At 41.8% G+C, this 16,442-nt stretch overlaps 1 protein-coding gene across 1 annotated transcript in view; it reads left to right on the top strand.

The window, feature by feature from the left end:
- The window catches only part of LOC144496167 (sorting nexin-31-like), a 110,211-nt gene extending 98,958 nt beyond the window's left edge, over positions 1-11,253 (top strand). The window contains exons 13-14 of the mRNA XM_078217153.1: positions 2,360-2,419; positions 9,997-11,253. Of these exons, the coding sequence (XP_078073279.1) occupies positions 2,360-2,419; positions 9,997-10,044 (108 nt within the window). The 3' untranslated portion in view covers positions 10,045-11,253. The remainder of the gene's footprint in view (positions 1-2,359; positions 2,420-9,996) is intronic.
- The last annotated feature ends 5,189 nt before the right edge of the window (positions 11,254-16,442 follow it).

Here is a 16,442-nt window from a genome sequence, read left to right as displayed (position 1 = left end):
CCATGGTTTCGCCCGACTGCCGACGTCGTGTAGCGAGGAGGTAACGAGCGTGGATCTCGTTGGGAGGTTTCGTGTAGCGCTTTTTTAAAAGCTCAAGGGCCCTCGGGTAAGTGGTGGCCGCACGGATCGCGAGGTAGACTGTGTCGCTTACCCTCGCATGGAGGACCCGGAGTCTGTCATCATCTGTGGTGACCGCTACGGAGGCTGCCAGGTAGTCCTCAAAACACTTCAGCCAGTGGTTGAAGGTGTTAGAAGCGCCCACCGCACGTGGATCCAGCGTCAGACGTTCTGGCTTTAGGATTTGCTCCATACTCTCCTTTCCGTCGAGAGCTTAATGTTAGACAATAAAATTGATGTGCGTCAATTGACCACGAGGCACGAAGCTTCGGTAACAGAAGGCTTTTATTGTCTAACAATGGAACTAATAGAACGTAAGCACACTATCCCAGACTGACGAGGTCCCGCCCGAGCAGGGGGTCTTATACCTCTCCCAGGAGGCGGAGCCCGACTGGGATGTGCCACAACAGTAACAACCACAGGTGTATTAATCCCACCCTAGCCCAACAACAACATTAGAACAATCCCACAGTGGGAACCAACGATGGTTCACCACATTTTTATACTTGTTTATCAAAAACCAGAAATGAAACTTGCTTGCTTCATGTTTACACCTCACAACATGTTTTTTCTTCCCAATTCGTGAAGCCCTATTAGAAACTGTAAACATTTAAGAGGAATTGCAGGTTTAGTTTTTGGTGTGTACACATTTCACAATTTCAAATTGCAACATACTTCAACTTTACTGTAATCTCTCCACTAAAATAAGAGTGCTAACTCTTAACGATTTCCTCAGTGTGACATGTAGCTGCTATCGGTTCCTTTTTTTCTTTTCAATGTGAATTAATGCTTAGCATTGAACAACACTGCACTGGGCAACTCCACACCTAAATCTCCCAGTTGCCATGTTGAAGCTACTCTTTGTGTTTAGCTGCCTCAAGGGATCGATAAGGAGAAGGGTCTTATCGGGCGAGTCCATCATTTTTGAACCTGTTTCAGCCGATGACTCTGTTTTGAGTCAATTAATAATTACCCAAAATGCTCAAACCTCTTTCGGGTCTGCTTTTACCAACCCTCTGGAGATAGTCTGGGAAGCAAGGGGGCCTCATACAATGGCAGGGTGGGCGGGAGGGAGCTTGGCATCCTTTGATTGCCATAGGATATTTTTAATGATATGAGCAACCACAGCACAATTGCTGGTTGACTGGCCATTAAACCAACTAACCGTCACTTCCTGTCGGCATTGGGACAGTTTCCCCACTTGGTTGGGAGACCACCAGTAAATTGTGGTAGCCTCCCAGCAGGTTTCCTGGAGGGAGGAGGGGTCTTTATGGCTGTTCCTTGTTTGTCAGAGGGGTCCTTGGTGTCAATAGCCATGCCCAAGCCTCCAATGCTGGTTTGCCCCTCTGTCTGGCCTTGACACATTAAAAACAAAGAGCTTATCTGCCTTCCTGCTGCCTCAGCAAGAGCCACTCTTCTACCAGTGGTGCTGCCAAAGGCTGGCCACTCTAACAGCCCATCTGCCAACCTCAATTAGATGGTGGCCCCGACAGTGGCCTCTTAACCAATCTTAGTTCCCTCCATCTATCCCTGTGGCCTCGGGAGCCGCTTTCACTCCCAGCAATGGGACAATCTGGAACGTAGTAATATTCCAGCCATAGGTTTTCATCCATCCTTCATGAATGTAGGCCTAAAGCCTCAACAGCACCACACTTTGCTTTGTTTCTTTTTGCTTCTGAAAATGAGAGATCTTATTTATAGAGATGGAGCACACTTTCAACAAGCATCAGGATTGAATATTCTCATGAGGCTATGTTTTGGAACTGGCATGAGACCATCTGGGGGGTTTTCAAGTAAAACATTTGCAATCAGCACCTTTGACCTAAAGCCAGATTCCAAACTAGGTCATAGAAGTGAATCTTATAATGTATTGTACCACACTGGACCAGCAGTACTGTACCCGTTACCAAACCTTCATATCAATTTGTTTGATTTCATTACGGTGGATGTACTTGGACACCCCAATGTATTTATTTTGTTTACTGTTGCCAAAGATGAAATAAATATCTTTAATATTCATCAAACTAATCCTCCTATTTGATATAATCTTGAACATCTATAATATATTAATTTGGCATATGTCCATTTATAAACTACCTTTTAAATTTAGAAAAATCTGATGCAGTCACGGCCGTGAGCTGTTCTAGATTAGAACTTGTCTCTTGAGTTAATTAAATCTCTGTTGTAACTTGTCCTGCCAAGATATTTAAATTAATTGGTGAACTTGACTTGCATTCTACAGCAGATTGAAAATACAACTTCTGAATTGAGGACAACGCCTTGGGATTCTCTGTCTGCCTTGGTGAGTCAATGCTCAAACATTTAGAAGGGGATGGGAAAAATATTTTGTGGTTTTCCATTGTTTATATTCTCCATATCCATCCCTTCTGTCTAAGCTCAAACCGGAAGAATGAGGAACTGCTCCCTGAGCAATTGTGTGTCAATATTAGTCAGCATCTTCAGGAGAGATGACTGGGGCTGAATGATGCACAAGCTGATTAATTTGTTTGTTAACCTTGGGTGCATTCAATTAAAAGTAAGGAACTTTTAAATGTTTCACTTCTAAATGCTGTATTTTCAAAGATTTGTGTGTGTATGACCCCAAGTCTCTGCATTCCATTTAAAATGGTACCATTCAGTTATCACTGTGTCTCCTGTCAATGCAATATAGCTATGCAAGATGACTGCCGATACCCATCTGCACATGCGCAGAAATCCAATGATATCATTGCTGGAGCCTGCAGTCTGGAATTCAAAATGGCAGAAGGAGGAAGAATGAGGAGAGACAATATAGCCAAGTACTCACAGCTACCTACAATCCACTTACATTACTGGGATCGTGAGACAGAGTTTAGAAGCATTGACCAACATGATTGCAGTAAAATATCCCATTTGGAAGAGATTTTACTCTCCCATTTGAAAATCCTTCCTTTCTAACTCCCTATAAAAGAAATTCCCAAAACCCATCACCGTCAGTCCAAGATAAACATTCGCACCATTCTCTGCTGCTGCTGCCAGGGCAGAGATGGCTGTGAATGAGCCCTGCTATACATTGCTCCTTATAAAGATGGTGGCCATGCACATGCCCTGCTGCACATTGCCCCCATAAGGATGGCGATCATCAGCATACAACTGCACCTGCATGGTGCTGGCAGTAAACGCAGCCTTCAGTTATATTTCCTCTCATTCTTCCTACCAAAATATATTGCCTCACATTTCTCAGAATTTTAAAATTCCATTTGCTATGTCTGTCCATTTCACCAGTCTGTCTGACTGAAGTTGGTTACTGTCAATCACAGCAGCAAGTATTTATATAGCATTTTTAATGCAGTAACATCCGAAGGCACTTTCAGTCTGAAAAAGAACAATTCATCAGTACCCTCTACTTTCTGTCCTTTAGTTAATTTTGTAGCTCTTCCAACACTTACCACACTGGCATCTACCCAACAATGTGGAACATTGCCCAGGTATGTCCTGTACACAAAAAGCAGGACAAATCCAACCCAGCCAATTACCATCCAATCAGTCTACTCTTGATCATTAGTAAAATGATGGAAGGGGTCATCAACAGTGCTATCAAGCAACATCTACTCAGCAATAATCTGCTCAGTGACACCCAGTTTGGGTTTCGCCAGGGTCACTCAGCTCCTGACCTCATTGCAGCCTTGGTTCAAATATGGACAAAAGAGCTGAATTCCAGAGGTGAGGTGAGAGTGACAGCCCTTGACATCAAAGCCGCATTTGACCTAGTGTGGCATCAAGGAGCCCTAGCAAAACAGAAATCAATGGGTATCAGGGGGCAACACTTTGCTGGTTGGAGTCATACCTGGTACATAGGAAGATGGGTGTGGAGGGTCGGCATGATGGCGTAGTGGTTAGCACTGCTGCCTCACAGCGCCAGGGACCCGGGTTCAGTTCTGGCCTCGGGTCACTGTCTGTGTGGAGTTTGCTCATTCTCCCCGTGTTTACGTGGGTTTCCTCCGGGTGCTCCGGTTTCCTCCCACAGTTCAAAGATGTGCTGGTTAGGTTGATTGGCCATGCTAAATTGACCCTAGTGTCAGGGGATTAGCAGGATAAATATGTGGGGTTACAGGCCTGGGTGGGATTGTGGTTGGTGCAGACTCAATGTGCCAAATGGCCGCCTTCTGCACTGTAGGGATTCTATGGGTCAGTCATCTCAGCTCCAGGACATCTCTGCAGGAGTCCCTCAGGGTATTGTCCTAGGCCCAACAATCTTCAGCTGCTTTATCAATGACCTTCCCTCCATCATAAGCTCAGAAGTGGAGATGTTCGTCGATGATTGCACAATGTTCAGCACTATTTGCAACTCCTCAGATAATGAAGCAGTCCATGTTCAAATGCAACAAGATCTGGACAATATCCAAGCTTGGCTGACTAGTGGCAAGTAACATTCACGTCACACAAATGCCACGCAATGACCATCACCAATAAAAGACACTCCGACCACCACTCCTTGACATTCAATCGTGTTACCCTCACTGAATCCCCCACTGTCAACATCCTTGGGGTTACCATTGACCAGAAACTCAACTGGATTCACCACATTAACATAGTGGCTGCAAGAGCAGGGCAGATGCTAGAAATACTGAGGCAAGTAACTCATCTCCTGACTCCCCAAAGCCTATCTACCATCTAAAAGGCACAAGTCAGGAGAATGATGGAATACTCCCCACTTGCCTGGATGGGTGTAGCTCCAACAACACTTAAGAAGCTTGACACCATCCAGGACAAAGCAGTCCCCTTGATTGGCACCACATCTACAAATATCCAGTCCCTCCATCACCAATGCTCAGTAGCAGCAGTGTGTACTATCTACAAGATGCACTGCAGCAATTCACCAAAGATCCTTAGACAGCCCTTCCAAACCCACGACCACTTCATCTAGAAGGACAAGGGCAGCATGGAAACACTATCACCTGCAAGTTCCCCTCCAAGCCATTCACCATCCTGACTTGGAAATATATCGCCATTCCTTCGCAGTCACTGGGTCAAAATCCTGGAATTCCCTCCCTAACGGCACATGGACTGCAGCGATTCAAAGAGGCAGCTCACCATCTCAAAGACAACTAGAGATGGGCAATAAATGCTAGCCAGCCAGCGACGCCCATGTCCCACAATTGCTGTCATATTCATCTCACGGACTTTAATTTTGCTAAATGTTTATGATGTACTTTATCAAATATCTTTGAAAATCCACATGCACAATATCAACCACACTACCCTAATCAATTCAGTCAAGTTAGTCAAAAACAATTTGCCTTTAACTTGACTTCTCTTTATTGATGCATCAGCTTTTAATTGATGACCTTATAGTTAAGGATCCTCTAGGGAGTAGTGACCATAGTATGATAAATTTCAAAATTCAGTTTGGGGGTGAGAAAGTGGAGTCCGACACTAGTGTTCTGGAATTAAACAAAGGAAATTACATGGGCATGAGGACAGATTTTTTTTTAAAAATAGAAACCCTACAGTACAGAAAGAGGCCATTTGGCCCATCGAGTCTGCACCGACCACAATCCCACCCAGGCCCTACCCCCATATCCCTACACATTTTACCCGCTAATCCACGCATCCCAGGACACTAAGGGGCAATTTCAGCATGGCCAATCAACCTAACCAGCACATCTTTGGACTGTGGGAGGAAACCGGAGCACCCGGAGGAAACCCACGCAGACACGAGGAGAATGTGCAAACTCCACACAGACAGCGACCCAAGATGGGAATCGAACCCAGGTCCCTGGAGTTGTGAAGCAGCAGTGCTAACCACTGTGCTACCGTGCCGCCCCATGTAGAGTGGGCAGGAAGGCTAAAAGGTAGGACAGCAGATGAGTTGTTAAGGAGATACTCCAGTCCTCACAATTAAAATATATCCCAGTGAGGAAGAAAGATTGTAAGGGGGGTAAAAAAACATCCATGGCTAAACAAGGAGGTCAAGGACAATATAAAGACAAAAGCTAAGGGATACCATATTGCAAAGGCCAGTGGCAGGCTGGAAGATTGGGAAACTTTCAAACATAAACAAAGGGACATCACAAAAGTAATAAAAAGAGCTAAGGTAAATTACGAAAGAAAACTAGCACAAAAATATCAAGAAGGATAGCAAAAACCTCTATAGGTATATAAAAGGGAAGAGAGTCACTAGGGTGAATGTTGGTCCCTTGGAAGATGAAACCGGAGAGTTAATAGTGGGGAACATTGAAATATCAGAGATACTAAATCAATACTTTGCCTTAGTTTTCACAGTGGAGGACACTAGTACCATTCCTATGGGAACAGGCAAGTCAGGTGTAGTAGAAAGGGTAGAACTTAGAACAATCAACACTGATAGGGAAAAGGTACTCAGCAAACTATTGGGATTGAGGACAGATAAGTCCCCCAGGCCTGATGGCCAACATCCTAGGGTATTAAAGGAAGTGCCAGCAGAGATAGTGGATCCATTGGTTATAATATTTCAAAATTCCCTGTACACGTGCAAGGTTCCAGTGGATTGGAAAAATGCTAATGTAATGCCCTTATTCAAAAAGGGAGGGAGGCAAAATGTGGGAAATTACAGACCAATTAGTTTAACATGTGTTGTTGGGAAAGTGTTAGAATCAATTATCAAGGAAGCAATATCAGGACATTTGGAAAGTCGAAACACTATCCATCAGAGTCAGAATGGTTTTATGAAGGGCAAATCATGTTTAACTAATTTGCTAGAGTTCTTTGAAGATGTAACATGCAAAGTGGATAATAAGGATCCTGTCAGATGTAGTGTATCTGGACTTCCAGAAGGCGTTTGATAAGGTGCCACACAAAAGGTTAATTCACAAGGTTAGAACATATGGGATTACGGGTAATTTATTAGCTCAGATAGGTGAGTGGCTGATGGGCAGAAGACAGAGAGTCGGGATAAATGTTTTTTTTCTGGATGGCAATAAGTAACTAGTGGGGTGCCACAGGGTTCAGTCCTTGGGCCCCAGCTATTTACAATCAATATTAACGACTTGGATACAGGGATAGAAGGCTCTATAGCCAAATTTGCAGATAACACAAAAATAGATGGGACAGTAAGTTGCAATGAGGAAATAAGAACCTTACAAATGGATATAGATAGGAGAGTGGGCCAAAATTTGGCAGATGGAGTTTAACGTGGATAAGTGAGGCCATGCATTTTGATCGGAAAAATGGGAAGGCGACTTATTATCTAAATGGGGAGAGACTTTGGGGTGCTCCGGTGCAGAAAGATTTGGGTGTCCTCGTTCATGAGTCACAGAAAACTAGCATGCAGGTCCAGCAGATAATAAAGAAAGCGAATAGAATGTTGACATTTAAAACTAAAGGAATGGAATACAAAGGCAAGGAAGTATTGCTGCAAATATAGAAATCATTGGTGAGGCCACACCTGGAGTATTGTGCACAGTTTTGGTTTCCTTACTTGAGGAAAGATGTAGCGGCATTGGAGGCAGTTCAGAGGAGGTTCACTCGATTGATTCCAGAGATGAGGGGTTTGTCGTATGAAGAGAGATTGATCAGTTTAGGCCTATACTCGCTGGAATTTAGAAGAATAAGGGGAGATCAAATTGAGGTATACAAGATGATAAAAAGTATGGATGAAGTAGAAGTAGACATAGAGCGGATGCTTCCTCTTGTGGGGCATTCTAGGACGAGAGTTCATAACCTTAGGATAAGGGGTAGCAAATTTAAAACAGTTGAGGAGAAACTACTTCTTCCAAAAGGTTGTGAATCTGTGGAATTCACTACCCCAAAGTGTGGTGGATGCTGGGACAGTGAGTAAATTTAAGGGGGAGTTAGACAGATTTTTAATTGGGAATGGGGAGAAGGCAGGAAAATGGGGATGAGGAGCATATCAGCCATGATCAAATGGCGGAGCAGACTTGATGGGCCGAATGGCCTAATTCTGCTCCTATATTTTATGAACTTACGAACAGTGGGCCAAATTCTCCAACCTTACCCACAGCTGGGATTCTTGGTCCCGCTGCAGTGAATGTAGATTTGGCTGAGTGCCAAATTCTCCGCTCTCGCTGGCAGTGGCAGCGAGGCATGAACGGCCAGAGAATTCCAGCCAGTATCTTTAAAGACTGCTAAGTTTTTGAGTATCTCTTATTTTCCTATCTGATATATCTCCTACCTCCTCCTTTATTGCTACATTGGCAGCATCCTCTTTAGTAAAGATAGATGCAAAGTATTAATTTAAAACCTTAGCCATGCTCTCTGCCTCCACAGTTTATATTAAATAAATTTCATCAAGAGACCTACGATAATAGCCAAGATCTGTGTTTACATATTTGATCATTAAAGCCTGGCCTATTGTAAATGTTGCCAAAATACACGTGTGACATTTTAAAAGTGCAATAAAAGCATCAGTTCTGTATTTTGGCTTGTTCCAGGAAATAGATTTGTGTCTTTAAGTCAGAAGCTGTGGTTTCAAGTACCTCTCAATGACTTGATGGCGAAGGAAGATGCGTTCAAAACACAGCCAAGCAGGCTGACTAAAAACCTGTGAATCCTTCCAATATGCCCATGGCTGTGGTCAAACTGGGAGAGAGACCTGGTCAGCCATGTTTGATGTGGAGCAGTGCCCTCAAACTGTAGCCTCTGTATATAGGCTAGCAACCTGTTCCGGGAAAAACAAGCTATCAGAAACAGATATAAGCATGTGCTTTGTCTCCCTCGTGCGCTGCTAGACATGAGAAGTGTTATAAGCCTAATGTCACAGAATAAATATAGTTATGACCAGGTGAGGAGGAGTGAATTGGCTCCTTTTTATTTGATTTCCTCAGATGGTCACAACAAATGTTTAAGTTTATTTTCCGCAAGTATATGGCCTTTTGCAAATCAGAATGTATTTAACTATTTAAGCTGTGAGCAATAATCAGATAAGGCTTTGAGCTAATTTGTTAACCACTAAACCCAAGAAAAATAAAATACAATGTCAAGCATTTGGTTCTTCATGCAGTCATGCAGACACACAGACAAACACGCACACAGACAAGTGCACACCAGAGATGAGGGAAATTGGATCCAATAAAAAAAAGTAATAATCAACTGTTAAGTGTCTTTTTATCCTTGAAGCATATATTCTCAGATTTTGAAAGCTGTGGCTGATTTAGGTGAGCTGATTTCTTGGATGCGGTCAGATGTGGAAGGTTTTGCATTTCTTACGCGATCTTGGTTCACTGATAGGTTTTTGATAGAGTTGACTTTTTGAGCCAGTGATAATCTTGTTCCAAAAGAAAGAGAGGGAGAGAAAGCAACCTTCAGCCTGTTTCCTCTAATGAAGCATTTCTTGATACTGCCTGTGTCACTTGAAATCTCTCTGGTGTTGCTCAGCTTTGCCTGAAGTACTTCACCCATTGTTTATTTCCCAATGGTTTTGGGTTTGTTTGTCTGTGTGGCAGCCATTGTTCCAAATCCAGTACTTTGTATTTTAATGTCTCTTCCTTAGATAGTTACAAGTTCCAATGAGCATCTGGATTATAGGAAATGTCTCTCTCTTCATACTCCCCTGAGGATAATTTGTCTGTTACTCATCTTCACCTTGGAATGTGGCTTTGAATATTTAAGCAGTTTGCCCTGTCTCAGTTCAAATTGCAAACTTTCCATTCCATTTCAGCTGAAAGTTTTAAAAAAATAATATTTTCATGAAATAAAGGGGCACAGCCTCATGAAAATGTGAATCTTAATGGAAGTGTACAATCTATGAACAAAAGTTATCTTACGGAAATGTTATTTTCATCCCATGTTAAGAGTTTTGTATTTTGTAAAAATTCACAATATTTAGTGAAACTGGTGTTTTGTATTATAAAAAATGAAGTGTTCAGGACCCATTTTAATTTCACATCCTTTTCCTCCTAGAGTAAACATTCTGGAATTGTGCTACAGAAAATGTTACTTAAGAAATGAAAATATGGAGCAAGCATTTTTGAATAAATCGCTGATGAGGAATTACGACCAGTCAATGCCTTTTAAGTACAACTTTAACATTTTTGTTTACACAATAGCCAAACTGGGTTGATTATACTCGGAATGTGCATTGGCTACCCTCTTTATTTAACACAAGATATTTTTGTAGTTTTATTCCTCCACTAGGGAACTGGTTACTTAGTCATATAAATTGGGTTAGGTTGGGTCCGAGCTACTTTGATTTTCCTGTGTTTAAATATACATTGAAGACTTTGGCGCCATGGCTTTTTCTATAATGTAGATGAAACCTTGATGTATTAAGGGTACCTATCACTGGAGATGCAGTGGTTTAGGTTTTTGCTCTGCTATCAAAATTTAAGAGTCGCTGAATCCTTTCAGTGATATGTCATATTAATTGCAGAGTTTTAATATTTGCATTAGTTCCATCTAGAGCCTGATTCCCTTCCCGTTCATTGACTACATCTTGGATTAAGGTGCAAGATGTTCCCAAGAAGTCAGTTTTTTTGGTTTATTGTTGTAACTTTTAAATATTTTATTTTTGGTTCAATACTTTTTGTGCCAGCCAGTCCCCAATGGGTCTCCTCCAATCTATACACATATGCAATGTTTGAAGTTGCATTGGAGAAGAATAAATCTGCTTTAATTATCTCGTTTCACTATTTTGATTGCATTTGTGGGTTAGGTATATAGTCAACAGATGCAGAAGATAAGATTGATAGCAGCACAAACAGGCAAATTTAGTATTTCTGCACTTTAAACCTAATTGTAATGATGGGAGCATTCTCTACAATTCCCAACATTCTGAATTCATCGGTAAACTTTGCCCAAATCCATATTATGAAGGTGTCAATGCCTGTCTAGATATTCAAGTATTCAGTTACAAATGAACTCTATTGGTCCAAGTTAGGAATAAGCATAACATTTTAAGGTAGTTTCTATTGCATATGAATTCCACAGAGGAGAACCATGGTTAAGCTGCTTTCACAATTAGTGACACAAGTTTTGTACATTATTGTCTTATCAAATTGAGTCATTTGACAGATCATTTGACCGCTTGTATATTAACCTTCACGTATTGTTCACTTTGAGAGCTTTTTCATCTTTTGCATTGAAAAGCTACGTAACAAAGCATATCGCTAAGTATTGCACAGTGTTAAATGTTGAACATTAATAAACTTCTGTGTTATCAAAAGAAAACGTGTGCATTATTCTTAAATGTCAAATCTGTTTTGGGCAATGCAATTTTCCACAGAGATTATACCTTATTTCTGTTGTCACACCATCATCTGTATTCTTTCTTGTTTCCAAAGCCAATGTTTCTATCTTAATTCTTTCCTCACAGTGCAAATCATTGTAACTGTGGTCCTGTAGTCAAATTTATATTTTAAACTATTCAAAATCTCTCTCGAACATACTTTGGTTTTCTTCCAATTATTTAGCTCTTTCTTAATTGTTCCACAGATACCGTCAAAATACTTTGCTTTAATCTTGTTTTCTCTCCAGAAGTACCATGCTCGTTATTCAAGTCCATCCAACGACTATTGCGAGTCTGTCACACTATGGAGTATAATAATTGATCCTGTCCTCGCGTGAGATCCAAATATGTTCTGACAGTCGGGCGACTAAATAGCAAGCTCAAGTGGGGAACCAGGGCTTCTTTCCCTCCTGCTACATGCCTACTGCAGCCCGCTCTCCCCATTCCAGGAGTGTACAGACAAACTGAAGTGCTCCTACTTCTATGACAGCCGAGGTAAGCTAACTCAGAACATCTTGGAAATGAAATCCAGCACCTTCTGATCCGTTACACTCCGTCTTCACCAACTCAGCTTAGTTAAGTCACAAATGTGTTATAGATAGCCTACTGTATGCAGGTTAGCCTCTTCAAACAGGCAATATTAATATGAAACTCTAAATTTGTTCAATTCTGCTGTCTAGACAGTATTCCACTCTGGAATTCATGCCTGCCATTGTTTGGTGCTTACTCCAAAACATGGGTTCAATGGTCTCCTGGGGCAGGGTTTTCCAGCCACGTTCGCCTCGAGGCCAAAAAATCCTGCCCAAAGTCAACAGACCTTTGCATGGCAAATGGTGGGCGGAACGGGTAGATTCAGCCCTCAGACACACTCCAGATTTGTGATGTAACAAAGAAAGCTTCAGAGACCAGTTAACCACAAGTTAAATGTGAAAGATCATCTATTTTCTATTGTATGTCAATGGCCTTTGAACATGTGACTGAAACTGAGTCTCTGATACTGAAGTCCTTTTAATTATAAAAGCTCAGGAGAAACCTGAGGTAGTTTGCAGAATAATAGTGACAAGGTGGTTGCAGAGAAAGGCTGTGCCACCTTTACCTTTCAAGAACCGAGGCTTTTCTTTTGAAAGGTTTCCCAACCCGATTCCAAAGCTCCAACTTCACCTGTCAAAGAATTGGATCTCCTGATACAACAGCCAAGAGTGTCTAACTTCCTGATCTGCTGAACATTCTTCTCTTCGAAGTAATTGTGATATCCAACCCCCGGCCCTCTGAACTTACCTGAATTACAAATCAAGAGTGGGAAAAGATTTCCTTCACTGGACTCAAAGGCACATGAACAGTTATCTATTCTTTTAGTATGTTCTATCTTCTTTAATTGTATCTTGTGAGAGTGGTGATGTAGCATTTAGATCTTTTGGGGTTATGTGTGTGTGAATATATAATCCTCTTTGTTTAAACTCAAAAAGCAGCTGCTGGGATTTGGAAACACACATCTAACTTTTCAAAAATAAACCACGTTGCTTAAGGGAATTTAGAGGTTTCAGTTTATCTCTTTCCCTGTCCGGAACAAAAGACACCCTGCCTTCTCACCCTTCTTCATTCCCTGAAACAAGATAGGTATGCATTTGGAGCCATTTGTCTCCATTCTGAACTCCAGCTCTACCTATTTTGTTTGAATGTCTAAATGGGCGGCTTGTTGGCACAGTGGTTAGCACTGCTGCCTCACAGCGCCAGGGACCCAGATTCGATTCCCAGCTTGGGTCACTGAATGTGTGGAGTTTGCACGTTTTCCCTGTGTCAGCATGGATTTCCTCCAGGTGCTCTGGTTTCCTCCCGTACTCGAAAGATGTGCTGGTTAGGAGCATTGGCCATGCTAAATTCTCCCTCAGTGCACCTGTACAGGCACCGGAGCGTGGACCTAGGGGATTTTCACAGTAACTTCATTGCAGTGTTAATGTAAGCCTACTTGTGACTAATAAATACACTTTTACATATTTGGGACATTTCAAAAAGCTGCTTAGAGTCAATTAAATTTTTCTAAAGTGTGACCAAAGATATGTAATTGTACATGAATCATGCTGCACCAGGCGCTAATTAAGGGAAAGGCCATGTAATGCAATTGCTCTGTCATTGAATCCCTACAGTGCAAAAAGAAGCCATTCAGCTCATTGAGCCTGCACTGACAACAATCCCACCCAGGCCCTAACCCTGTAACCCCGCATATTTACTCTGCTAATCTTCCTGACACTAAGGGGGAATTGGGCATGGCCAATCAACCTAACCTGCACATCTTTGGACTGTGGGAGAAAATTGGAGCACCTGGAGGAAACTCGCACAAACACTGGGAGAGCGTGCAAACGCCACACAGACCGTTACCCAAGGCCGGAATTGAACCCAGGTCCCTGATGCTGTGAGACAGCACACCACCGTGCATCTACAAAACACTGATCTCATGATATGTTCACTTGTATGTAAAAACTACTCAATTTTATTTTAACTATGTGCATCACATTTTATAGAAGTTTGGGTACTACAGCTCATTGCCTTTTCTTGCCCAATATCAGTACCCTGTTATAAACTGAATTCAAATTCCTCCACCTGCCTGCTGTGGTGGGATTTGAACCTATACCCCCAGAGCATGAGCTTCTGGATTACCTGTCCAGTGACATTATTATTATACCACTGTGTCCCTTGCTAATGAGGTTGATAATTAGAAGCCTTGCATATTGTATGACGTTGAGGTGGGTTGACCAGTGCTCTAATGAGGAGCTTTGCTTCTGTTTCTTATGATAATATGAATACCCAAAAAGAATTGGGATAACATAAATCGAATACTGATCACGTTAGATTTTGTGTTACCTTTGCTCTAAACTAAAGTGCTCAGTTGTGAATGGCTTGAATGATCTTCCTTAGGCTTGCATGTGAGTATTAATATTTATTCTTGGATCATTTACTCTAACAGGACTGATATTCAGACTACAATAATATTCAAGTACTCTGTACTTTCTTTAAAGGGGAAATAGTTTGAATCAAAATAAAGATTTACATTATATTAACAATCCAATCCACGTGTTAAAGAAAAGCATATATTGCTGTCTGTGTTTGTGTTCATTTGGCAAGGATAAAGTCCACTAATGTTACTGTGGCGGTAATAGGTAGTTTTGCTAATAGAGTGGAAATGTGCTTGAAAGCTTATCTCAAGATCAAATGTGACACTAAGGTTGCAGTGTCCACCCTCAGGGTGAGTAATGGAATTGCTATCTCTGAAACAGAATTTGTGATGGGGATCGAAGACAAGGCTTCAGTCTTCCCAATAATTATTAGAGGGAATACTGATCATCCAGTACTGGATGCCAGGCCAGCAGTCTGACAATATGGGGGTCGGGAGTAGTGAGGTAGATATATGTGAAAACTTGCACTGTTTTTTCCAATACGGTTGCTGAGGAGCAGCATGCAAGTAAGCAATAGGAGCGAGTCGAGGATAGATCCTTGGGATGCACCAGTGGTGGCACTGTGGGAGTGGGAAGAGAAGTCACAACAATTGATTCTCTGGCTACAGTTTGATGGATAAAAATTGAACCAGACATGGGCAGTCCCACCCAGTTGGATGACCGAGAGAAGCACTGGAGGAGAATAGTATCATCATCTGCAGAAAGATGAAATACAATGAGGAGGGATAGTTCCTCTTTGTCACAGTCAAATAGGATGTCATTTGTGACTTGAGAGCCATTTCATTACTGTGGTGGGGGGGGAGAGAAAAGCCAGTTTGGAGATGGGGTGATAGATTGTAAGGTTAGAAGGGATGAAGTGTTGATTCTTTTGGTAATAACAGATTTAAAGGAGAAGGGGAACAGGGCCAAAGGGGTTAGGACTACTAACTAACCTGGGAGCCAGGAAATTGAAGATGGGTGGTCAGTGATTCAGTGAGAATAGACTCATGAGTATGATGAGCTCAGGGAAGGCATTAAGGATTATAACAGAGCAACTAGAGAGTGATACAAGGTGAGGCCTAGAACAGGAGGGAACCTTAAAGGAAGTTTGAGCTAGCGTGCTAAGGGGAAAGAAGGAATCCATAGAGGTAATTTATTGGATTGTCTCAACGTTAGTGACAAAAAGCTCGAGGTCTTCATACTTGTTGTTGGAGCTGGTGGTGAAGAGACTAGGTGGACATTGGAAACATGTTGGTAAGTGGGAAAGGTGTTTAGAAAGATGCTTTGCTATGGAGAGAAAAACGGTGGTTACTTCCAAGGTGATGCTGGAGTACTGAACACTTTCAGTAGATGAGGAGGACCCGATTAGTGCTTTGTGTGGTCCAGCCATATCCAATGGTGCATGAGTAGATAGAGCTGTCTGCTATATCCTTTCAAGTCTGCATCCCTGGGACTTAAGGAAGCAGAGATGAGGGCCATACTGAGGGAAGAGACAGTAATGGTTTTAAAGGGGATGTGGGTATGGAAGTTGGAGGTGAAGGTGTGGCTGAGCAGATCAGTAACTCTAGAATTACTGTGAATGGATGGATGCTTGATGGTTGGCATTTGACAGCTATTTAAGGAAAATAGGAGAGATTGTTTCATGCAAGGTGGAAACTTTAGTAGCTCATCCTTCAACACTGAGGGAGGAGTTTAATTTTTGTGTTTGTTCACGTTCTCACTCTCTAGCATGCCAGTCCAAATGATAATTCAATTAAGTGTTTTCCCTATACAAAGCAGGTAGATAGAGAACAGAATTGGTTCAGGGTATAAGATAAGGAGATTAAGAAATGGTATGGGCTACGTGGATTTGAAAATAGCGGTACTGAATACAAACATGGAAATCATGCGATTTCAAAAAGAAAATGCAACTGTCTGAATAAGTTTTTCATCTTTATTCATTTATTCATCAAAAAACATTTTTATTACAATTTCCCTTGGGTATGTGAGAACAGTAGCCCAGTGGTTAATGCATTGAAGTAGTAATCCAGAGGTTGAGAATTGACATACCACCATGGTGAATTCAATTACACAAATCTGGTAAACAAAATGAAGTCTGCCTGGTTGTTATAGAAACCCAACTGTGCTTCAATGAAATAAACATGCCACCCCTTCCTGATTTGGCCTATATTGTATGGTTGAATCTTAATGCC

The sequence above is a fragment of the Mustelus asterias genome, chromosome 7 (genome assembly GCF_964213995.1).
Source record: "Mustelus asterias chromosome 7, sMusAst1.hap1.1, whole genome shotgun sequence".
Classification (NCBI taxonomy): Eukaryota; Metazoa; Chordata; class Chondrichthyes; order Carcharhiniformes; family Triakidae; genus Mustelus; species Mustelus asterias.
The sequence above is the reverse complement of the archived record's forward strand: the minus strand, read 5'-3'. Positions and strand labels throughout refer to the sequence as shown.